At 49.2% G+C, this 25,742-nt stretch overlaps 1 protein-coding gene across 11 annotated transcripts in view; it reads right to left on the bottom strand.

Moving 5' to 3' along the window:
• The window catches only part of Cacna1d (calcium voltage-gated channel subunit alpha1 D), a 462,187-nt gene that overhangs the window by 41,385 nt on the left and 395,060 nt on the right, over positions 1–25,742 (bottom strand). For 4 of the 11 annotated variants that reach the window (XM_076544141.1, XM_076544139.1, XM_076544140.1 and 1 more), the window contains 12 exons: positions 23,733–23,839; positions 21,772–21,859; positions 20,409–20,516; positions 20,274–20,326; positions 18,327–18,473; positions 16,542–16,743; positions 14,111–14,269; positions 13,434–13,544; positions 7,876–7,959; positions 7,353–7,436; positions 1,245–1,289; positions 705–833 (listed from right to left, as the gene is read on the bottom strand). In XM_076544141.1, coding sequence (XP_076400256.1) covers positions 705–833; positions 1,245–1,289; positions 7,353–7,436; positions 7,876–7,959; positions 13,434–13,544; positions 14,111–14,269; positions 16,542–16,743; positions 18,327–18,473; positions 20,274–20,326; positions 20,409–20,516; positions 21,772–21,859; positions 23,733–23,839 — 1,317 coding nt within the window. The remainder of the gene's footprint in view (positions 1–704; positions 834–1,244; positions 1,290–7,352; positions 7,437–7,875; positions 7,960–13,433; positions 13,545–14,110; positions 14,270–16,541; positions 16,744–18,326; positions 18,474–20,273; positions 20,327–20,408; positions 20,517–21,771; positions 21,860–23,732; positions 23,840–25,742) is intronic. The other 7 variants (XM_076544143.1, XM_076544146.1, XM_076544144.1 and 4 more) reach the window with 2 other exon arrangements.

A 25,742-nucleotide genomic window follows, 5' to 3' on the forward strand; every position in this document is an offset into this window, starting at 1 on the left:
GAATGGTCCACACAGACTTGTGTTTCAGTGCTTGATTCCCCAGGTAGTGGAACTGTTTGGGGAGGATTAGGAGGTGTGGCCTTGTTGGAAAAGGTGTGTCCCTGGGGTGGGCTTTGAGGTTTCAAAAGCCTAGGCCTGGCCTAGTCTTCCTGTCTGTCTGTCTCTCTGTCTCTGTCTCTGTCTCTCTCTCTGCCTATAACTTGCAGATAAGATGTGAGCTCTCAGCTATTTCTCCAGCACCCGTGCCTGGCTGCCTGCCTGCCGCCATGCTGATGGTGGACTTGCCCTCTGAAACTGCAAACAGGCTCCAATGAAATGCTTTATTCTATGAGTTGCCTTGGTCATGATGTCTTATCACGGCACGGTAACAGTAACTAAGGCTTCGGGGGATGTGCTGCGACCATCCTTCTCTGACACCACGATTGCTGGACATTCTGGGCAACCAAAAGTTCCAAGACTTACATTTCTTTCCATCTGGACAATGTTGTTGATATCATGAGTTTCAGGATCTTATTTCTGCCTCTCATTTCCTAGTTGGTTTACCAAAAGTAGTGTGCTGGGTGGCATCCCTCCAGCATCCCATAATCACTACTGATACAGTGGTCACTCAAGGGAGTTGGGGGTCTTCCAGGACAGATGACAATCCCTGACTTACATACGCCCTGAAGGACAGAAAGGGAAGTCCTGGTGGGCATGTCTCTTACCTGAAAGGACTTGATGAAAGTCCACAGCAGAGTCCGGATGCCTTCCCCCCTGCTGAGAAGCTTCACCAAGCGCATCACTCGGAAAAGACGGAAAAAGGTGATGGAGATTCTATTGCTCTCTTCAGAGTTCTGAGGGGTTATCATGGAGAGGTCAAAACCCAGTGGGAAGGAGAACATGCAACACGTTCAGAAAAACAGCAACAGACGCGAGGGTGACAGAGGTAAGAACTTGGAGATGTGTTTCTAAGGCCTTTTCACCTCAAAAAGCATGATATGAAGAAAGGAAAAGTCACATGCTAAGAACGCAGGGCTTGGGGGAGGGGAGAGAACTGCATCCACACAGCACATGCATGTCCATGTGTTCTACTGTGTTAGAGGAGAGTACTGGGCACTGATGATGGATGCAGACCGCTGCAGACACCGCTCTGGAAGGGACGGTCATGGAGAACACAGAACACCAGTGGAAAACTCGACATGGTCAGAGAAACTCAAGGAGACGGACGGACGGCCCAGCCCCTGGGGACCAGTCACTGATCTTACCCCAGGTGTAGCAGTTGGGAGAGGGACACTTTCACTTTCAGTTGGCTTTAAGAAATCAAAGATTGAGATGTATTAATGAGGGTGGACGGAAGCAAGGGCTCAGGAGACTTTCCCCCCTTTTACCAGTGGGTAGTTAATGTCTTTGGTCAACACAGCTGCTCCTTCCTGAGAAAACACCAGGGCCTCATTCCAGAACTGGACCGGGGGTGGGGACAGCCACTGAGAGGAACACAGACAGACTATTCTAGTCTAGCTTCTTCCCGGGGGTGGGATGTATCAGGTGACTGACTGGTCGAAGACTGTGGTACATACCTTAGTGCTCTCTAAAGACAGGACCAGAGAAACCTCTGCTTCTCTGGCTCAGTCATAGGAGCTGACCCCCTGTAGCAGGCTTCCCAGCCATGGGGGAAACAGTGGCTCTGCCTGTGGTCCCTACACTTAAGGATTACATGTGCTCCACTGGATCAATGTCTCCGCTGAAGAGCTGGAAGGCCTGGTCAGTGACGGACGGAGGCAGGCCTCTCTCCGGCCACCAGCTCTGCTTGGTTTGAAGTTCAGCCTGGCCCCAGTCGGGCAAGCACTCTGGAAGAACGTCATGGGCTAGCTTGCCTGAGCCCCAGCATCTCTGCCTCAGCCAGGTCCAACTGTGTGCCTGGTGCCCAGGACCTAGGAGTCCACCAGTGAACGGTGCTCATTTGTTTCTCAGCTCCAGGAGGACTGAGCCCTTCTTCACTGCGCTCAATGCTCACCATAGTAACAGTGCCTGCAGGGAACTGCTTAAGAAACTGCAAACATGCTGGAGGCAAGTCTTCCCTACCAGGAAGCGTCTTTAAATAATAAAAGCAAGAACGAGGAAGGGCAGCCTCTTGTCTCTCAGCCACTCCACTCCGCTGAGGCAGCGGGGGTCCGCCCTGAGGCTGGCTTACTTCTACACAGTAAAACTATGCATGGGAGGCAGAGGGGTAGCCTAGACGCTAGATGCTTCCTCCCCTGGGGACATGGGGAAAGAAAGGCTTGATTCTTATGCTGATTCCTGAGCCCGAAGAGAAGAATTCTATGGACCTTAGTAAACTACATCTGAGGATGCCTGTAATTGGGCAGTTGCTCTGGACCCAGGAACAGGGCTCTAGGCCACCTGGATGGATGCTCAGAGCAGGAGCTCTGCTGTTGGCATGTCGGAACTCAGGGTCCATCAATTCTGTTAGTTCCTTTATCACCTCACCCTGGAAGTCACCACAGAGCCTTAAAGGGATGGTTCTGTGGTTGGTCGGCTGGTCGTTCACTAGACAGGGAGCAGGCTCTCACTGTGCAGCTTGAGTTGGCCTCAAACTCGGACTCCCCGTTTCTACCCCCCAAGTTCTGGGGTGACAGGTGTGAGCCACTATGCCTAGCTTAGATCATGGGTTGTTTTGGTTAGTGTTGTTTTTTCAATTTAAGGCTTTAACGTTCACAGGCATTAGTTTCCCAGCACTCTTGTCTCCACATTGCCCTCCCCTAGGGGCTGTGGAGAGGAGGCTTCACTCTTGCCCAGGCAGCTAGGCTGTGCACATGTGAGTCTGTGTAGCTGTGGTGTGTGCACACCTCCATTGGTCTGTGCTCAGAGGACTAGAGAGGGCAGAGAGAGCCCTCGACAGCTGTTACCTATGTGGGGTCTGCAAAGTTGACTAAATTGACTTTTGAAATGTGTATCTTTTTAAAGTGTACCTGAAGGATGGCAATCATCAATCATTAAGTTTAAATTCAAACTCGCTACGTAGCTGCTTCCACTCCTACATACTGGGATTACAGGTGTGGACCACAACATCTAGTCAAATGGTCTTTGTTGTTGTTGTTGTTGTTGCTTTTTAAGGGGGAGGAGAGGAGACAGCATCTGTCAGGTGACAAAGCGGTGGACCACACAACACAGGAACGAAAGAACACAGCACATCAGGCTGCATGCACCCCCCCCCCCAAGTGGCCTGAGACCTCGTCGCCCCTGCCACCACACACCGCAGGGCAGGAGGGACTGCGGTAGGGGAGGACGTATCTGACATCGACAGGGACCATGCAGGTTGACCAAATCTCTTCCAAACGGGAAGGCCCCTAGGATGGCTTTGCTCCACCTGCAGAGGGGCAGCTGCTCTGGTCCTGGGCTGCTCCATGAAAGCCACTAATGCCCACATGCCACCCAAGTGATCTTCCAAACTGATCTGGGTCCTTTTACACTTCCGGAATTTTGAAAGCCACCAAGTTATTCTAGTATGGTCTCAGAGTGGAGAATTTCGGTCCTTAGCCCACAGCAATGTTGGGCCAAGTATTCAAGAGGCAGCCCACAGCAGCAGAGTAGTCACAGAGAGTCGGGCCATTAGAAAAGCCCACTTGGGCTGTTACAGCTGCCTAGAGCCTTTGGGAGGTGATCGGGGATCAGAATTTGGATGCAAGGGGATTAAACTCCACCTCTATCTTCTCTCTGACGGATAGAGGAGCATCGGGAATGGAAAGGTAGAGGATTGGTGAAGGAGATCAGTGACCTGCACTGTGCTCAACTTTTTAGATCGCCCATGGATAACACTGGAGGACCTGGAGCAGAGGCAAGTCCTGCCTTTCTTTTCAAGAATGGCCTCAAGGACCCGGGTGATCCATGTTCAATAGAATTTCATTGTCTCTTAAAGATCTGGAACAGGCAGCTTCAGTAGCTTCTGCTACTGCAAGGTCACGCACACATGTTCCTCAGCCTGGTCCCCAGCTACCACGTGGAGCTGAGAGCTGAACTGTTACACCTCATCCTGACAACGAGCTGAATGAAATGGTGGAGACAGTGTCTAAGCCGGGCACTTCACAAGGCAGCAACAACTCGTAGGATCTGAGAGTGAGCTCCTGTAGACTTTAAACACAAAGCAGCCGCAGTGTCTAAACAAGACCACTCTCTCCCGGGCAACAATGGGATGGAGAAAGACTGAATGTCAGCAACAGCCATCCCTGGGCCAGAAAAGTTGTTGCCTGATCATTTCAGAACTCAAGGAATAAACGGGCACCAAAGAGAAAGCAGAGTAAGGCTACCAGGGGTCACCCACCATTTCAGCAGCTCGTGGTGTTAGGACAACCAAAACTGATGGGGGACAGGGCCAGGAAAGCCATCACACCATGGACAAACAGGGTGGAGAGCATGGAGAGGACAGAGAGATGGCAAGGGCCAGGTGAGCATGCAACCAGGACAATGCAAAGGGCCATCGACATTTTTTTTTTTTTGTTGTTGTTGTTGTTGTTGTTGCAGAGACTACAGACAAGCTAGAGTTCTCATTTTCCAGGCCAGATCATTCATTCTGGAAGGCTGTGTTAGCAAGGCAAAGAGCCAGTGTGACTGACCAAGCAAGCCTGCGCCCAGGTCCTGGTCAGGGACAAGGACACATGGGAGAAATAACAGTTTAGATGGCCACGGATGATCCTTAGCAAGTCCTGTGGAACTCAGTGAAACACCAGAGGTGGAAAGCAGAAACCAAGTATACAGTCTCTAGGAGCACTTTTGCTTAACGACTTCACCGTATATATGATTATATATACTTGCCGCTACAATTTTCTAAAAATAAAACCAACATGAAAAATCAATTAGGCAACAGAAAAAGAAGATCAACAGAGTCTGGGGGAGAGAGCATGGCAGGTTAAACATCACAAAACATGATGATGATGATGATGATGATGATGATGATGATGATGATGATGGCAACTGAAACCAGCCAACAATGGACCGTGGGTACTCATGCTCAGTTGATGCTGGACATCAGGATTCAAGGCCACCGGGGATGTGACATGCGTTGCTCTCCTGGGGAACTGTGTGTGTGTGTAGAGGGAGCGTGTAGGAATAAATATTCCCATCCTGAAATATTTGTAACATCAGAGAATAAGAATGTTCTGTCTTTTTGTTTTTTAAAATTGTTGATTATTCCCAGAGTCTAGCTCCAGGCCTACAAGCGATAGATGCCCAGTAAAACTGGTGCTGAAGATGGAATAAATGATCAGGGAGCATAACCTTTGCATCTAGGGACAGTGGACAAACACAGATCTCTGTAGTTAAGCCCGGTGGGAAACGGCCAAGGCCAAGGCTAAGGAGTGTTTGGTTTCAGAACACAGCTAGCCAGGGAAAGGTCATGGTTGGGAACTGGAAATATTCCCCAGTGTGAGTCTTCAACAAAAGCTGGATATCATGAAAGAGGCCTTGCACAGACATCTGACTTAAACTGCTAACTAGACACTCAAGCATAGACCTTCCCCATCCACAGAGAAGCAGGACCATCCTGAGACACTGACAGGCAAGGCCAAGCCAGAGTTGAGGAGCAGGGCCAGCTCACAGCCCATGAAGCAGGTGTGCCTCCGAGTGTGCCAAGTCATACTAGCTAGCCAGCAGGTAGGCGGCATGAGAAAGCTGGGTGTCTAGCTGATAAACAAGCCTCAGCTACATCCTGGTACCCAGAAAATGAAAGCTTATAACCTCTGGTTCATAGCACCTGAAAAGTCTGCTAAAACAACTTATGGTATGTTAACATCTGTTATAGGTTGCTTCTGACCCAGGGGAAGTTCCTTGACATACGTCATAGATACTTCAAATGCCTGGAGATGAGTAAAGCAGTCAGATGTCATGCCACATGACAGCCAAGGTAGGGTCCTCTTGTTCTTGCAGTAACACCAGATTATTTTACACCCAAATGCCATTTACATATCATGAATGGCAATTTTATATAGCTGCCTATAGCATATGTCTTGTAAAGTTGAATTTATAGAAGTCTCAGCTTAAGGAGGATGGGGGATGTGTGTACTCAGGCCAGGCCTAGTGAAATGTCATCTCAGTATCTTGACACAGCATATCATGGATCTTGGTGTGAGGGGGCTTACATCATATTCTGGTGGCCATGGTAATGTCTTATAGTCCATTTTACACAGTACACAGGAAAACTGCATGAATAATAGTGGGTCTTCATAACTCACTGTTTTAATAAGTATTTTCACAATAGATTTACACAATTTTATTCCCAGCAGATATACTCACTCTGCTGGACCTCTAAGTGAGGAAACTGAAGCCTGAGTCCAATAAGTTAAGTTTGAGGTAGGGCTGAAACTGCCAGGTTGGTGGCTGTCCAACCATCCATATGGACTAAAGTCAGCCTGGCTGCATGGGGGCATCAAGGAATATCACTGTTCCCATTTGGTACAGGCTGTCTGGGCACCAGGATGGACCTGACAATTCTCGGGCCTGCACATGTCAGCCAGGCAGAGCAGAGCACTGGGGGGCGCAGGAGGGAGCGCTGGACCCGGCCACACAGAGCAAAAACCGACACCACACAACGGTACTTCCCCAAGCTCCGCTCACTGCCTTGAGGGACACACACACTGACGCCCACTAAAACCTGCTGATGAACTTGGTACCGGCCAACGGGCAGGGTCCTCTGCTGCCTGCCTCTGACCTTCACTTGAGGAAGCTGGTGTTCCCCTTCCCCAGCTCTGAAGAAGTTTGAGTCGTCTGACTGCCTGTGGTGGGGGCTTGCTCCACCTATTCTGTACGTGGTGCTCACTTGTCACGAATAAACTGCATGTCACAAAGAGGGCGCTGGCTCTCTCCTGACACATACCAGCAACGCTCTTTGGGGATTAAGGGCCAGCGTCACCAGCTAGACTCAGAGCAGGCTCAAAGCTAGGAGGACAGTGGTGGCAGCGACCTCAAAGCCAGGCATGGCTATAGGGGTCTCCTGTGCCACCACAGAACCATGTGGGTATACAAGGCACACGTTACTAACTCCATCCTATGATGGATAGCTGGAAAAAACTGGGACGCAAAGCAGTCAGGAACCCTGCTAAGGTTGCCCAGCTAGGGAGTGAGAGCACCATTAGGACTTGAATACGATCTTTTAAAAATAGTTGTTTTAGTTTCAAAGTGGAAGTTCTACGCTTGCGTCTCTGTTTCTTTAGGGGAACTGATGGACAAGGGATGGGAGACTTCAAACTGACTTCCATCTTTTAAAATGAGTTGGTGCCTGCAATTCTTATGCCCATGGAGATTCGTGGGCGGCCCCTCTCGTCTCTTCTATGTTAGAATTAATGAAAACAATCACGTCAAGGGACACAAAGTTTGCTACTTACATTCACTTCAGTTATAGCAATATCAACGACGCTACCAACAACAATTAAGGCATCAAAAGTGTTCCATGCATCAGTGAAATAGTGCTGTTAGGCAAGCATTCAGAAGCCACAGAGGACAGGAAGCACAACAGGAAAAAAGAAGAAAAGGACAGCATTAACAATATGCCACTGGACTACTCGAAAAATCGCCCCGAGACAAACATGTCATAGATAACGTCACTTTGGATGGATTTTGACGGAGCAAATGGAACAACCAGAGACACCCTATCTTACCTTGCCTACTAGTGCCTGGGGTCAATGGTGCCAGAGAGTCAGCCCTGCAAAGGTGATTTGTGTCTGCAGAGGCCTTGGGCTAAGGCTCTATTCTAGAAGGTTCTTCCCCACAGCCTCTGTGAGGAAATGTCTAGTTTCCGATCAAGTGTGACTGGGATCTGTGACTTGTCCAGGTGATACCACATCAGGGCAGGGAGGAGAATGTGCAGACAGAAGAGAGAGGACGCAGGCCACACAGGTGCATACTTACGTCGGCTTCGCTGAGGGCCACGTCTATAATGCTGCCGATTACGATGAGGGAGTCAAACGTGTTCCAGGCGTCACTAAAATACCCCTGGACAGAGCAGGCAGGGGCAGATGTTTATGAGCACTTATGAAGGGAACATCACATGGATCATATGAGGGGACACATCCGAGTCCCCACAGCACCCATAGCAACCAGGGAGGGGGTCAGGAAAGCCGAAGGGGAGACAACAATACCGTCCACTGGTGGAAAGGGGCACAGAGGAGTGGTGGTGCTCCTGTGTGTGTGAGAGAGGGCATGAGTAAGAATGGTCACACACACACACACACACACACACACACACACACACACACACACACCACAGATGTATGGCCCTGGGCAGAGAGAGGGTAACCTTGCCCTGATACCCAGAGTGTCCACCCCAAACCCTCATGAACTGAGGAAAGAGTCAGGCTCCCCCATACTTCCAAGAGTCTCCAAGTACCCTTCATTTCTGTTTTCTCACTTAAAGCCACCAGACTGGCAGCCTCCCCCTATCCTCAGCAGTCCAGCGAAGATCACAGGCCATGCAGTGCAGCAGGATTCCCCAGAGCTCTTGTCTTAAAGGACACAGGGAGACTCATCTAAAGGTCATAGCTTATAGGGAGACAGGCATAACGATGATGCACAGAGCCTCATGGTAGAGCCCTGGGCAGAGAAACTCTTGATTGTGGAGGAAAGACAAGCCAAGGCAGGTTCTGTGGAGGAAAACCATCCTGCTGAAGGATGAAGGGGATTCTTCAAAGATCTCAGATGGCCAATGGCCTCCTTCTACCTTGTCCCTTGCTTTTCTCTGCTCTTTCCATCCTCCAGGATAAGTGGATTCTTCTAGACCCCCCAACAACCTCCCTGGCTCTTTCCCATCTCCTGATACCTCTGTAATTCCCCTGACCTTAATCGGCTCAAATCCACTTCCTCCTTTGAGCTCAGACAAATGCCAGCTCCTTCATGGAGCTTTCCAGGTCCTTCTGACTGTCTATACTCTATCATATTGACTGCACCTTTCTGACACCTTCATCCAGAAGGTCTACCACTCCAAAGCCTTCCACCAACCCTGTCAGCCACCCAGAGCCTTGAATCCAGTCAGTGTTTGAGACATGGCCATGCCTTTCTCCACAAATTCATACCCTAGTTTTTCCTGGTTCCCAGTTTTCAAGTCCTTGTATCTATGTCAGTTCTTTCCTTGTGACTTTCAAATGTAGATGTATATTCTGGGTGGTTTATGTCTTCAAAGACCTTCACACTACATGCTTAACTGGTGCCTGTTGGCTCCCAACACCCCCTAGGAAGCCACAGTGGAGGCGGTGGTTACATTGTGTACAGTGCCAGAAGCTTCCAGTTGCTAGAGCTATACTGTCAAGATTTGTCTGTAAGCCAACCTCTACCTTGAAAAGGGAGAGCATGTTTTTCTTTTCTTTTTTCTTTTCTTTTTTCTTTTTTTTTTTTTTTTTTGTTTTTTTTTTTTGTTTTTTTGAGACAGGCTTTCTCTGCGTAGCTTTGGTGCCTTTCCTGGAACTCACTCTGTAGTCCAGGCTGGTCTCGAACTCACAGAGATCCACCTGGCTCTGCCTCCAAAGTGCTGGGATTAAAGGCGTGCGCCACCACCGCTTGGCTGGACTTTTATTCTTAAAAAAACATACTCTCGCCGGGCGGTGGTGGCGCACGCCTTTAATCCCAGCACTCGGGAGGCAGAGCCAGGTGGATCTCTGTGAGTTCGAGGCCAGCCTGGGCTACCAAGTGAGTCCCAGGAAAGGCGCAAAGCTACACAGAGAAACCCTGTCTCGAAAAACCAAAAAAAAAAACAAAAAACAAACATACTCTCACCAGCTCCTGACACACAGGGCAGCTGGGTCAGAGGCTGCCTCCAGCATTACAGAGTCCTCCTAAATTCTGCATACTGTTGCAAGTGAGTAACAGCAGTTCTCTGGTCGGCAGCATCCCTGAAGACTCTGCTGACAAACAGGTCCTTCCCTTTTCTTCATGGACTTTCCTGCTGGGCGGAATGTATTCCTCAAGCCAACACTAAGACTACAAAACATAGAGCCAAAGACTGAGTCCCTTCCCTTCCTTCCTGACTGGCCCTGTATTACATGCTCTGCTGTTCTCTCATCTTGCCTGATGGATCTGCAGACGTCAGCCGTACCTCACTCACGGGCATTGTGTAGCCACCCCTCCTGCAGCCCTATTCTATCCCATAATGATCAGTGTTCCCACTCTGGGTCATTCCTGCCTGTGTATAAGACAGTCTTCATGGATCCTTTTCTGGTACACTGTGGTGGATAACATCCCGTAGAATCAGCAAGGTAAGGGCCTAACACTCTGGGAACTTTTAAGAAATCTGACAGATTAGCCGGGTGGCAGTGGTGGCACACGCCTTTAATCCCAGCACTCGGGAGGCAGAGCCAGGCAGATCTCTGTGAGTTCAAGGCCAGCCTGGTCTACAGAGCGAGATCCAGGAGAGGCGCCAAAACTACACAGAGAAACCCTGTCTCAAAAAACAAACAAACAAACAAAAAGAGAAATCTGACAGATTAAGAAAATCTTCCACAGTTCCAAAATGGTGCCCAAATCCTTACAGCTCAGACTAAAGGTTGATGTCTCCATCATAGGTTTCCTGGTACAAGTGGCCGGGGTTCAAGGCTCTGGCCAGGTGGCTCTGACAGTCCAGGGGAGGCAGGAATGCCAGCCCTCCCTTTCTTCCCACACACTGCCTCCCTGTTGAGCAGCCTCCTGTTTCATGAACTCACTGCCTTGACAGCATGGCTCAGCTCCTCACCCTTCCTGCATGGAAGACACCATGGTTCCACACACGGGCCCATTCCCACCTGCCCTCCCAGCTGAAGGAGCAGCATACTCTTCTGTAACTGAGCTCTGAAGCCAGGGTCTCTCAAGGGAAGCCAGCAACCAAATCTTTTTTCCTCCCTCCCTCCCTCCTCTCCTCCCTCCCTCCCTCCCTGGCTCCCTTCCTTCCCTTCTTCAGCTTCTACATGCCTGAAAAGAACATGTCAGCCAGTCACATGTAATGGCTTTTATTATTCAGAAATATTTCTGACTCTGACATTTAAGTTGTTGTGCTAGTTGGTTAGTTTTTGGTTGTATGTTTTTGCTTTGTTTTGTTTTTTTCTTGAGACAGGGTTTAGCCCTGCTGTCCTGGAACGCGCTCTGTAGACTGCTAGTTTTAATTGTCAATTGAACATAACCTAGACTCACCGGAGAAGAGCAGCTCAATGAGGAGCTATCTGGATTAGCTTGGCCTGTTGGCTAGCTTATGAGCAATTGTCTTAACGGGGTTAACCGAAGTGGAAAAGCCCACCCTGAATGTGGTGGTATCATTTCAAGGGCTGGGTCCCGGAGTGCATAAGGTTAGCGAGGTAGCCTGTTGACCTGACCAACTGGGACAGAGGGACCCTCCCCAGCTCCTCTGTAAGAGAACTCTCACATGGCTTGGCTAGCGCTCACCAATGAGAAGAAGAATGGGGATCAAAGGCCAGGAGAGACATCAGGAAAGAGAGTGGTGTCTTGTATGAATCCATTCTCCTTTCACTGTCTGGCACCAAGTGATATGAGCCAACCCAGCAACACTGCTCTTCCAGAGCAAGGATGCTGCTGATATTGTAAAGGTTCTCTGGATTGTAATCTGAGTTATCTGGGGCCAGGAAATACCTCGCTGAGCCAATCTACAAAGCAGTGCACTTGTTGGTGGAAATCACCATTTAAATGCTCTGATCTATTCGCACTGACTGCAAACGAGCTTCTCTTGTGTGACCGTGTTACCTATCACATGACACTGGACGCTCCTCCCAGGCTTGGAAACTCACTGGGCCAAGCAATGTGCTACAAGCCATTGGTGCGCTGGCCTTAGAGGGTATGTGCACAGATGCACATTCCCATATACTCACACACATAGGCACACATGTATGCACACACATAAACACACACTCTCACATGCTCACATGCTATGGGGTGCGTGTGTTCTTCGCCTGCACTTGTTTTGAAAAGCTGCAGAGCTTAATCACCAGGCACAGGAAGACATGGCACAGAGTTGCTGGGAAATGATCCATGGGACTGTTCCACGTACATTTCTCAAGAACTTTCCACGTTCTGACTCTGCAACCGTTCCCATCAGTTCAGACAGATATTGTTCAAAGAAGTATAGGCAAAAGAGAAGCAAACCAAGGTCCCCAGGAAGTTCTGATGAATTTGGAAAAGGAGGGGATGTATATGTAGGTAGGTATGGACAAGTCACAGTATGGAACATCTGGACATGCGTAAGGTGCCAAATTTGACCCCACGGCAATCACCCCAATTAATCACTTACAAATGTCCTTTCTTTTTGGTCCACAAAGATCCGATTAAAGATTGCCTAAGAATTACTTCAAATTAAAGAAAGGAACAGGCTGGAATTCAAATTCTGTATAACTGTAGAGTACATGAAACCAACCATTTCTGAAGCTGTACCCTATTTGTTGGCTACTCCATACAGAGTGCAAACACCTAGGCACCAGGCTCTGTCATTCTCTCTTCTGAGAGTTAGGGTCTATGCTAGGAAGGAGATCCCCCCCCAACCCCCTCACCCCTCCCAGGCCAAGTCAGCTCATCTCAGCTCCTCAGTCTAGCGCTTTAGAGCGAAGGGACACTGCTGCTTGAAGATAGAGGTGACGGTGTAATGGTGCCAGTACCAGTCTCCAGCATGGTGCTCCATGCCAGGCACCCTTAAAACACTGAAGGTTAAACATGCACTCTCCACAACAGCCCCCAACAACTGGACTGTGAGTCTCCTCATAGCACAGAGGAGGAAAGGGTGGTGTGGGGCAGTGAAGTAAGTTGTGATGGACTGCAGATCGGATTCAGATGTCTCACAGTTGTGCTCCTTGATGCCGAGTGACATGGCTTGTCACAACACCACAGCCTTTGGGCTTTGTGGGGCTGGACTGACTCCTTCTCCACAAAGGCACAATGAAATCATTCCTTCAACATAGTATAACATAGTTCATGCCTCACTTCCTTACAAACAAGTGAAGCTTTCCTAAATCCAACAAACAAAAGATGGTGCAGCAGTAAGAAGGTCCCAGAACTTTCCATAAAAGGTAAAAAGGAAGCTACAGACCAGCCACAAATAGAAAGCTGTCTTCGTGCTAGAGATCTCAGAGTAAAATCGGGGTCAAACTCTTTCTGATGATTATCAGACACTCCCCCAGTGCTCAGATAATGAGCTACATTTTCCTGAGGCAGCAGGACATGCTATTCAAAAACAGAAAACCAGGGTTTACAGTGATAACCAGCCTACAAATTCCCAATTCTCTCCTCTCTTTTTCTCAGAATTATTTTCATAAGGTTTTGGTTTCACCCATTTATTTTCCCATATGTATACAGACGTCCTAATCAGATTTTAATGTTCTCAGGTGGTAACCTACTTAGCTACCAGAACAGTTCAGCATAGCTCAGCAACACAAGGCTAAATGGAAGCAGGTCCTTCTCTGGGGTCATTCAAGAGCAGCCTTGGCAAAGGAGATCCAGCAACTTACCTTGGGCTTAAACGCGATGACTTTCAAAACCATCTCAACAGTGAATACCCCCGTGAAGACCATGTTCAGAATGTCCATGGCATCATTGAACATCTTGGACTGCTCGTAGTGCTTCGGATAAAGGCAGACGTATTACCGTCAAATGTTCATGATCTCACATCCTTATAATGGGAGGTCCCCTGCCATCTGCACCCTGGGGGCATTTCCCACCCTCCAGTACAGCATCCTCTCCCAAGAGCCAGACTTGAATAATTCGGCAGAATCCTTTGGCTTGAGATAGGTGTGGAAGATTTCCCACATTACTCATAAAGAAAGTATGGCTTGGGGTCAGATTCTCAAGACCACCAGCTGCTAAGGACAGAAGCCAAGGCCTGTGCGGCATCAGGCTTTGGTACTCAGCCACTCTTGGGTCCCAGGATCCAGACTGAATACCACACCCAGGCTCCGTGGAAGCACCCCCCACAGCTCTATCGCCCAGAGAGATCCAAACATAAGTGACCTTATGTGTCTACCATGACAACAGTCAGGCAGAATGAAACTGTGACCACACTACAATCCAGGTTTGTCAGAAAGTCAAACCTCCTCTCTTGGAGATGGAGCATATCACCCCCAGGATCCGGGGGAGAAGGCTGTGTGGCACACCTACACTTAGTCACCATAGTGATCTCCATATTTACCTGCATGGCCAGGCAGAGTGTGTTGAGCATGATGAGGACGAACATCATGTATTCAAAAGGCGAGGAGTTCACCACGTACCAGAACTTGTACTGGTAGGGGTTCTTGGGGATGTACCTCCTTAAGGGGCGAGCTTTCAAGGCATATTCAACACACTGGCGCTGCAATGGCAGAAAAGGACAAACAGGGGGTTGAGAGTTTCCAGGAAAGGAGCACAGAGTGGTCATCTGCCTGGAGGAGCTCACTTTGGCCCTCAAGGAAATGACCGTGAACAGTTGAGTCTCTGGTAGGACCAAGAATTTGCCTTGTGTGTTGGAGCCCACTAGGGTTCCTAGTGGCTGTGCCCAGCAGGACTGCATAAGAGGTCGATTGGACCACAGGCCTGGGTACCAGGTGACTATAACTAGCGAGGGGGAGGTCTTTTGCTCCACCCCTTGGCATTGTTACAAACAGACCTTTGGAATAAAGTTCTGGGCCCGTTTGAATAAGGTTCCAGGCCCACCCGAGTCTATCCTGTGTTTTCTCTCTGCTTCTTAACTCTCTGAGTCTCTTATCCCTCATTCCTCAAGAGTTCCTGGGGGTAACTTCCAGAAGCAAGTAGAACAGCCACTGTGCTGGCTCAGACTTGAAGGCAGAGCCCATGTAGCTTCCGCTGAGACTATTGCAGTGTCTCTGAGGCAGGGGGTGGGGTGGGGTGGGGGGCTTGAACCAAGCCTTGTCAGGGCCTTTCTCTGCCAGTAGGTGGTGATGCCAGGTCTGCCTGTGTTGTCCTCCAGAAGAGGAGGCCAGCTGAGGACAGGCATGGAATCTTCAAGAAGCACAGAGGCCGAGTTTACTTCCTGAGGCTGGAAGCTCTCTGGACACTCAGGCAGATTCATAGAAGATGCCTGTCCAGTCTTACGGGAGCAGGAACTTACCATGCTCTCCTCAGCATCTCCAGAGAATGGTTAGTGATGATGGTGAGACTGAACTAAGTTTGGCTCTAAACAGACCACTGTCCTTCTACTTACTCTGGGACAGACACCAGTTCCTTTTCGGAGTAAGCTGAGAGGGAGCCTCCAGTTGGCCTCCAGGCTTGCTCCTGCCTCCATCCCTCCCTCCATGCCTTCCTCCACCCCTCTCTCTCCTTCCCTCCCTTCCCCTCCTCTCTGCCTTCACTCCAGACACAGCAGGCTTCAGACAAGTTCTCTGTGTAGTGTCACTCTGACTCTAGGGACACCAGATTCGAGCCTATTTGGGACTTTAGGTTACACATGTAACACCAACTCTGCATGGTTTACCTAGCCCGGTCTTCACTCTTGTCTTCTATGGGTAGGCAAAGAAATAAGCCAGATTTCCTCCAGATTATCACTGGTAGAGTCTACAAGGACACTCTGACACAGGAAAGTTCTTCCACAAACCAAGTCAGCATGCCCTCACATGTGGTCACAGTTGCCACCTGGGCAGGAGTACCTCATAATACCCTCACTACCAGATCATTCTTGCTCACCTTATTACCATAAAAGCAGAGATGTGTCTGGCAGAAGACAGAGGAAAACGCTCAGAACAGACTTTCGAACTCATATGCTAAAGGTTCAAAAGGATGTCTCAGGGGTATAAACTCCTTCATGCCTTCATAAACGACCTTTAAATGAGATAAGGGGCCAAGACTCCAGGAGCAGTGATGCACTTAATGTCACTGAGCAGATACAGGCAGAGCAGGGCCAGAGCACATGCAGGCTCTTGGTTTCCTTGCTTTATCACACAGTGAGAGCCAAGGCTCCTACTTCTACCAGGTCGGCTAAAACAGGGAGGGAGATGAACAATGCCCGAAAAACTTTAGTGCCAAGTTCAAAGTTTCTGACTCTTCCTACTAAATGACAGCTCATTTTGATTGAGGGCAACTGCTGTCCCCGGAAGACCTCTGGCAATCTCTGGGAATGTTTTGGCTCCCTACTGGAGGAAGGGGGTGCCAGTGCATTGAGTGGGTAGAGGCCAGGGATTCTGCTCCTTGCCCCACAGTTGTGCCCAGGGAGCACAAACAAGAAGGATCAGCCTACAGCATCAATAGCACCAAGATGAAGAAAGTCTGCAGCAAGCAGGTATCAAAGAGCCTCTCCGTGGAGGCTGTGCGAGTTTGAGTGAGTGAGTGATTCCTGGCTCTGGGTCACAGTGCCATACAGGAGTCTGAACCATCATTGGTCAGCCATGACCATGGGTTGTGACCTTGGTGTTCTCTGACCCCTCACCACAAGCTTGGGGATTGGTTTCCCCAGTCATCGTCTATTCTGGGTCTGGTGACCACCTCTGCAGAGACTCAGCATGGCTGATGGTGTGCTCTGAACAGGGCCTGAGCTGGGGTGAACCCTCTCCTCTGTGTAGAGAAAGCCACTGACGAGGAGGTGCTCTGCTCTTGCTTGAGGGACAGAAGCACAAAGAGTGTGTGACTTTAACCTGATTTTTGTCGAGCTCACAGTTCTTATACTCTTTTTCTCCTTGTTCCTGGAAGGTGACGATGACGAAGCCCACAAAGATGTTCATCATGAAGAAGGCAACAATGATGATATAGATGATGAAGAAGATGGAGATCTCCACACGGTAGTTGTAGACTGGACCAACATTCTCTCCGTTCGAGTCAATGGCTTTATACAGCAACCTGGAAAATAGGAAAACTGGGTGGGAACCTGCCAACCCCACAGTTCAAGCAGCCCGCCCAGCCCACTGCCCCACCAGATGCTCCCAGAATTCCTCTGCACAGTCATGGGACGGGCCTTGTCACTGAGGCATCTTCATCCTTAGGCCCAGATAGCTAGTATATAGATGAGGGATTACCCAGATAATCATCCAGAGAATATCTGGAGAACTGAAAAAATCAAAAGGGTTTCACAAACAGTCAACAATGCCACCTTCTAGTAACAGATAAGAGATAAGGAGCATCACACTGACATATTGAAGGAGCTGAAAACTGTGCATACATTGACGGACACCCAGTACCCAAACAAGATTTCTAAAGTTAAGGGACACTCTAGTGTCAGATAGAACTCTTGCGAAGAAGGACATTACCATAAACCACCCAGTTTCAACTAACCCCCTCTAATACAGTCAGTCCTTCCTGACCTCACCCCATGTGCAAAAGCTCACACGGCCTCTCTTTCCATCTTTCCTTCTCCCTAGAAGGGCAGGTGTCACTGCCATCCCCTTCTTGTCGATGGTCAGAAAGGCATCTAAGTGCCAAGGTCACAGTCCTCAGGGGCAGAGTCCAGAGCTGGGCTCAGGTCCTTGTAGCTTCAAGCCCCAGGCTGAATCACATCCCGTCAGCTGCCCCAGTGGCTCACTGAGGCACGGTGTCCCAAACCTTACATCACCACAGGGTCTCGCTCTTCCTCCACACCTTTTCTCCTAGATCAGCTTCCTAGGAGGCGAACGTTACTCAGCTGTCTACAGAAACTTCTGAAAATGCCCTTCACAGCTACCCGAGAGCCCTGGCAACCAGCTGGAGCCAGTTTGGGCACTTGCCTCCTGAAGCTCCTCTGGGCATGACCCATCTGAAGGAAGCCAACAGGGTGCTACAGACGCCCCTTTGCCTTTTATTTTTGTCCTTCTTTATGTTCTGGTGCTCCAACTCACCCCAGATCCCAGCCATTCAGCCAGACCCCATTCCATACTAGGTATGATTATGTGACATTTCTATTAGCTCTAGGATCTGAGGGAGGACCGGTGCCATGGTCATGTGACTTCCTCCACGCCGCCTAACACAGCATGTTGCATGGAGTTGATATCAAAGGCATAATTTATGAATGAGTGTTTGAGCACCTTCATGAAAGGAACAGCATGGTAGCATCTGTCCATGCCTGGCACACATCAGTGCTCATTATGTACCATAATGAGTGAATGAATGACAGTTTGGATGCTGTCAAATTCTCTTTAAGAACACCAGAAGGGCATCTACCAACAGCAGTCTACACAGCAAATGCCTCTTAGGTCCTCCTTAACCACACAGAGAGATGCTGCCCTGGCCATTCACATCTGAAGCCAAAAGTAAGATGCAGATGTTTAACACCTGCCTGTTCAGATGGAGGAGCCACGGTGGGCAAGAAATCATGCCCAAAGTTAGTCACAGGCAAGCTTGCCAGCTGTGAAGATCAAAAGTAGAACCCCTCTCCTGGAAGGACGACAGCCCAGAGTCCCCAAGGATCAAGTAGGTACCTCCTGGGGAGACTGGATATCCTTTATACTCACGCAGGCCAGCCCTCAAAAGTTGAGACTGTGAAGAGTGCCATCATGGCTGAAAGGACATTATCAAAATTGAAATCACTGTTCTGCCAGATCCTCTCACGGACCACAGGACTGTCGACATCCCCATCCTTATAAAGAATGAAAAGCCCCCTGGAGGAGAAAGGAGTTAGAGTCATCTTGGCTTCGCAGAGGACAATATTGGTTCAGAACATCATATGTAGCCCCAGCCAGGTTACACACACACACACACACACACACACACACACCACAGCCCAGATGGAGTTTCTCTCTTTCTCCTCCACATTTGATCTGCTCTATACTTCAAGGAAGTCTCCAGTCATGACCCGAGAGCCCTGGCAACCAGCAGGAGCCAGAGTGCAAAGTGCACTCTCCAGGGCAGGAGTGGCTAGAGATCCAGTGTGCACCTGTTAGCAGTTAGACATGCCCAAACAGTAAATGTTAGAATTCCTAGCCACTCTCCCATGACCACGACCGCACACTGGCTGGCAAAATGCATAGTCATCTCAGGGCCTTACGTCCTACGTAATCCGTGTGCTGAGTGATCACGTAGTTTTGTGCAGTGTAACATGTAATCTATGCACATGCGTGGCATAGCCATGTGAGCCCATATGTGCATGTGTGGGGGGAGGGGGGAAATCTATAAAAGCGGGTTCCACATATCCCTCTTCCTCTTCCTGCATGATTTTTCCATAGGCCTAAGCACATCCCTTCTGTTCCCTTCCCTTAACAAACTCTTACAGTGGGTTTTGTTGTACCTTGTAGCTTTTGGCTTTTCTCAAAGGGTAAACAGCGTCACTTAATGAATAACACTGTGCCACTTAATAAAGGACAGTAAAAGTTCCTCATGTAAGAGGGGCTACAAATACATGTGGAAAAATCGATATTTTGGCCACAGAATTCCACAGACTCTGAGAAGCAAGCAAAGGTATATGCTTATCCACATTCTAATTTCAACAAATCTCTTCCTTTTCAGACCACTGGTATTCTCAATTTTCTTTCCAAAAGACTTCTGTAATTGCTGTCACACACCATTTCTTACAGAAATGTACTTGTGGAAGGAACCCATGAGATAAAGCCTCTCACTGATATTTCACAGCAACGGGCAGCTAGAGGAAGGGCCCACCACGACACACTCTTGTGGCTGCACTAAACAGCCTGGAGGAGGTGCTCTGCATTCCTCAGCCCAGGCCAAGCGCATCCCGCATGTAGTCATAGGCAGATTGTATCCAATGCCCCATGGCCACATCATTTGTTCAAGAAAACCCAAACCAATGCATACAGGGCAGGCAGCTAGACCCCAGCCAAATGTAACTCTAAAAGGTCAGGGACACAGATTTTCTGTAGCCTTAAGCTCTGGGCAATGCATGCATGGACTGCGAACATTCCATATTAACTGAACATCTTGGATTATAAGATGTGAGTGTTTCTTGCTGTTTCTCTGCTGCTGGCTGTTCTGAACAGAAATATGTCCAAAATGTGGGCACTAGGAACAAGGAGCACAGAAGTCTGCCAAGTTTTCTAGAAGAGGGTAGCCCACTCCTGAACACTGGGAACTGAGCTGTAAGCCTGGCTTGGGAGAATACCCTTCAAAGCCCACTTGGATAGCAGGGGAGATACTGGCGGCCCTTGGTCACTGTTCTTTCGGGACTCCTCCCCCCAGTTTACATGAACTACACTAAATTGCTGGAGCCGGCCACTCGTTCCTTGGGGATGATGAACATGTGTTAAACCTTCGAGATGCTGGCTAGACAATAATGAATCGTGGTCTCACTTTACTTGAGTTTCACCTGGGCTTGAAAACATAAACAACAAAAGTCAGGTCACTCTCTTTCCAGGCGTGAGCTGAGTGGGCAGGCGTCTCACTCCCTGACGAAAGCCCCTGAACTGCTAACATGAGTCCATCTGTGAGCCGGCTCTCGGGGTACCCACCTGCATTCTTCAGGGTTACTTTTGGCTTCGTCTGTGCATCGATAGAACTTCCCCTGGACACAAAGCAGACGAGGGTCAAACACGGGCTCTTCTGATGGAAACCAGCTCCAGCCCTGGGCGAGAGGGTACCCCTACCTTGAACAACTGGACCCCAATGCATGCAAACATGAACTGGAGCAGGGTGGTGACGATCATGATGTTGCCGATGGTTCGGATGGCCACAAAGACACACTGGACAACGTGCTGGGGGAGAAGAGAGAGGATGGAATGCTGATACCCCACTTCGTGGTTCTAGTCACGGGATAAGTTAACACCAGGCCAGGGCTTCTATGCTGGGGTGCATTTTGATCTGAATTTCTAACTGTTCTAACCCCATGCTTTGTTTTCCTGGTTACCTAGTGCATAAGTACTGTGTTCATTATGACGTGCACTTTTATTTTTATTACATCTTTATTACATTTATTTATTGTGTGTGTATGCATGCGTGTGTGCATGTGTGTGTGTGTGTGTAAGCCAGAGGACAACATGCAGGAGCTGGTTCTCTCCTTGCACATGGATCCCAGAGATTCAACTGGGTCATCAGGCTAAGTGCCTTAACCCATTTTTGAGCCGTTCCCTGGTCCAAGAACACTTTAAAAAAAAAAAAAAAAAAGATTTATTTATTTATTATGTATACAGTATCTGTCTGCATGTATGTCTTCAGGCCAAAAGAGGGCGCCAGATCTCATTACAGATACTTGTGAGCCACCATGTGGTTGCTGGAAGAGCCATCTCTCCAGCCCCAGCCCAAAAACACTTTTTCAGTGTCTTTTCTTGGGCTTCCTCTAAAGAGTTTGGTTTAATTGAGAGAAACACCACCTGCACATAGGTTCAACAAGACCCCTATCCTAGAAAGCTCTTATAGAGACGACAACCCTTTGGCCTGCTGTATAATCCATATGAGAATGATTTACAACTTAAACACAAAGAAATACTGTTGATAAAGAAGAAACAAATCGTTATTGTAATTATAATGACCAACATCCCCAATTAACAAAGCAAAGGTAATTTTGCTGTGTCTGTGTGTTATGTGTTATACATGTTATGTGGATACAGGCCCCCACGTACATGCCTGTTCATGTGAGACAAGTAGAAAAGAACACTGCATGTCCTGCTCGATCAGCCTCTACTTTATATTCTCGAGATGGGGGTCTCTCACGGAACTCAGAGCAAGGACGGCCACCAGGAAGCCCCTTGTGTCTCAGCCACTGCACACATAGTACTGGGGTCACAAGAGTGTGAGGGACCTGCGGGGCTTTTTAAATAGGTCTGGGATTCGAACTCAGGCCCCAACACTGCTGAGCCATCTTTCCTTTTTGGAATGACAATGCTAGGCAGAAGTAGCTTCTTTGGTGGAAAGGTCCCACTCGGAGCCTCAGCTCGTCTCTAGACCAGGACAGTTAGCAACTGCGGCCAGCCCCAACCCAAGCCAGCCCCCTCACAGGAGAGGGGTCAATACCTTAAGCCCTTTTGCTCTGTTGATTGCTCTGAGGGGCCTCAAGACCCTCAAGACCCTGAGAATCTTCACCACGGAGATGGCGCTGGATCTGGGGGAGGACAGTAACGGTAAGAAAGCAAGCGACGTGAGTTACGGCCAGATTGGAGCCTTGAGATCAGCTACTTCATGTGACCATCTCTTGAAGGACACTACATAACCGTAGTCTCCCTTCAGGACTTCAGCAGGACCTGCTCCTTTCTGCCACCAAGCTGGCCTCGTGCCCCCTGAGGGAACTCGGGGGCCCTGGCAGAGGCTCTACCTCAGGCATGTAGCTTGCCTTTATAGAGGCATTTACAGACTTACCTCATTCTGCTGACGTAAACACTAGTTTCCTGACATTGAGATGTCAGTGTTTAAGTTTGGGGACCTGTGCTAGGGCTTTTCTGGTCTCGGAGAGGGTTCGATCTGGTAGGAGGGATGGGTAACACCTCCCTCAGCGGCACACACTCGGGTGTGGGGAAAGGCGTGGGCTCCTCCACGGAAGGGAAGTGGGGCGCGGCCTCAGGGGCAGCTGGGAAGGCCTCTCGGGCAGGTGGCATCAGGTGGCAGGAGAGCCTCGTCAGTTTTATGGGAACAGGTGTGGGCCAGAACAGCCTAGGAGTTATCTCAAGGGCTTTGAGCTGTTGCAGGCTGCTCGGGTTAATCCGCTGGGTGTGGTTGCAACCCCGGCTTCGGAGAAAGTGTGCAAGAAGGCTTGGGAGGAAGTGAGCAAGAGGGAAAGCTGGAAAGAGCAGGGGCAGTTTGGGGGTTGGTGAGAATTGTGGAGAGACTAGATTGAAGGTTCTACTGAGAAACCAATGCAGCATTTCCTTCCCCAGGCAGCAAGAGACAGGGAAGGCAATTCTCGGCAGGAATCCCGGGTCCTTGTCGGGTCCAAAGCAGGCCCCTCAAATGACAGTACTGCTGATAGTGTTCTCACCGTCAGCCTGGGCTCACCCGGACTCTGACCAGCTAAGCAGGATTGCTACCCAGGGAACAAAAACCTAAATTTAGCATTCCTCAGAAGCGGCTTTCCATCTGTCAGGAAGACCCATTACTTCCCTTATCTGCCCCCATGGTCAACTCCCTCAGGCAGAGGGCATCTAGTTCCTGATTAACCCAAACAGCCTGCAACAGACCAAAGGCCCCATGCTAATTCTCAGGCTGTTCTGGCCCGCACGCCCCCTCCTGCTGCTACCCATAAAACTGGCAAGCTGTTCCTTCCAGCCACTGTTCTCTGCCCCCACCCCCAGGCCAGAGACAGCCCAGCCATTTGATGCTCAAACTGTCTTCCCGCAGAGGGGTCTAGTTCACTGGCTTCACTGTGGCCCACTTACAGTCCTCTCCAGGTACCTTTGGCTAAGGGGCTTATGATGTACATGTGCGCTCACACTGGGGTACTACCAGGCAGCTCCGGAGCAGAGATGCTCACAGGCCAGCAGGAGAGTGAAGCGAGGTCACAGAAGATGTAACCATGGCTGACTGTCCTAGGTACTGCACAGGGTAAAAAGGCAGCACTCAACCCCACCAGACACTCTTAAATGCCCCCAAAGGTCACAGCAGCTGTGTCCTGCAAACACAGGAAGTGGAATGGGTCCCGAGAGGTCGCCAAGGCCAAGCTTTTCCTGCAGTGAAAGAAAACTGCCACCCCGAGGGAGGATGCCCGGAGTCTTGGACCAGGCCTGAGAGCAATCCAGTTTGTTCTCCTCTAGTCAAGATGTCTTTCATCTGCTGTTGAAAGCCAGTTTCAAAGAGAATAATAAACTCAACCTAGCAGTAGATACAAGAAAAACAAACCAAGACAGAAATAGGAAAGCACGGGCCCTTCTGGCGCGGGGCAAGTTAAGCCATCCTGCCTGTAATCATCAGACGGCGCCCAGCTTGAATGACTTAGGCTCAAGTTCCCTGCGTATAATTCTTTCTACTGACCCGTGAATACTTACTGAATCCCAAACGACACCAGAGACACTCCAACAACCAGCATGTCCAGCAAGTTGAAGTAGTTCCTGCAGAAAGCCCCTTTATGTAGGAAAGCCCCAAACGTCGTCATCTGTAAACAGAATCATGCGTCCTTTACTGTTTTCCTCCTCCCCTCCTGGGTCCCAAACCAACCAAACAGAAAGCCTGGGCTCTTCACAAAATCTTGACAGTCAAGTACGACTTTATTAATGACTGCCCGTAAGGAAGACAAATGCTAAGCAGCAGGGCTGAGTGAGCATGTAACCTACTTCAGAACAAATCAGAAGAAACGCGAAGGGTAGCTGACTGAAGGCAAACTTTTGAAGAGGTCAGTCTAGGGTCTATTCAGATGACAGAATTCAAACAAGGACAGAGCTCTGGCATGTCCAAAGAGCCTGCCTCAGGAGAGACTGCACAGGACCATGCTTGGGAGAAAGCTATCACTGCCTAGCTGAGCTTACCTGTGCAGTGCTGGCCTGGGTCAGCAGCTCTAAGGTCACGGAGCACAAACAATTTTCATAAAACCCTCTCAGTGGAAGCTAGAGGCGGCACCTGGCTCCCGCACTCCTAGGGTCCTTTCCCCCTTAACTTGGTTGACCCAGCTTCCAATTCCCATCTCTCCTGAGTCAAGTTACTCGACAATATCAGGTGTAACAAGCAAAGAGGTTTTGTTACAGGAAGCCAGGCTCGTTCTCACGTTAAACGGCTTGTACAGCAGGAGTGAGCGTAGTGGGTGCTCTCGTGAGGTTTCTGCTGGCCACGGGAAGAGTTCAATGGGCAAGTTCTCCAGATGGGAAAAATACAGTGTTAAATAACCCAGGATTTCATTGGCCCCAGAGCCCAGGAGTATGTACACTCACTTCACAGTTCAAAAAGGCAGAGAGTAAAGCAAAATCTCAAGTCACCAGGCTAATAGATCTGGTGGAACAATGCTCCTTAATTCAGCTTGAGGGAGAGGCAGCAAGGAGAACCTGGGGTAGGGACCCTGCATGCTGTGTGGCACAGACCTTACCACAGGGCCATAAGCCTTGGCCACTGATCTGCTCCGCCATGATGGACAGAGGACTAAAACTGAACCTCCTGGTTTACATCCAGGAAAGAAAACTCAAACTCTTATAAGATTGGAAACTGGGTTGAACATATTTGGGATGGGTGGCTTTGAACTCATCATTACCAATGTCACAAAGTGGCCACTCCCTGTCCACATTAACTGAGGTTTCATCAACAGAAGATTTTGTGAGGAGCCCAAGTCCCTAGTCGCTGGCCGCAAAGTACATCTTTTTAAAAGATGCACACACAATAAACTTCAGAATACTTTAAAGACAACTATAGTTAAAGCTCTTCACTTGTCAGTTTCTTCCCACAAGGAACTGGCGGTAACAATCAAATCAGAAAGCCCAACTCCTGGAGCCTCTGGGCCCTCTGCTGTGTCTGCAGACCTCTGAGAACCTCGGAAGGAATGTCCCCCCGGGTGCTCACAGTCGGGACACAGCACACACGATGATGTCACCTGTTAGGTCATCCATGGGCGGTACATTCAGGCACACTTTCGGTCCGTGCAGATGTAAGCCCATGCCATCAAAACAGATACAGGACATCTCCACACAAGTAGGCCCAACTCATCTTGCAAGACCCGTTGCAAGCAAATAGCATGTTACTATTCAAGGACACAGGGACCACAGTACAGTCCCCAGGAGCAAGGAGAGGGTGGCTCCTGCCATAGCAAGAGTGCTTTTCCTCTTACTCTGAAGTCAGGAAGGGGAGAGGAAAGTTCACGCAGAGTGCTGTATCCGTTAGTAGTGAATATATCTCAGAGGGTTTTTTTTTTTAAAAAAAAAAAAAACAAAATATAATTGCAACTAGACTGTGAAGCCAAAGTAGCTGCTACATGCACTCCAGAGTTAAAGAAAAACTGCAAAAACACATTGGAATGATCACAGGGGAAAAATCCTGTAGCTAAAAAAAAAGTTTAGCTTGATCACAGAAGAAAAAAA

The sequence above is a fragment of the Peromyscus maniculatus genome, chromosome 9 (assembly GCF_049852395.1).
Source record: "Peromyscus maniculatus bairdii isolate BWxNUB_F1_BW_parent chromosome 9, HU_Pman_BW_mat_3.1, whole genome shotgun sequence".
In the NCBI taxonomy this organism is placed as follows: domain Eukaryota; kingdom Metazoa; phylum Chordata; class Mammalia; order Rodentia; family Cricetidae; genus Peromyscus; species Peromyscus maniculatus.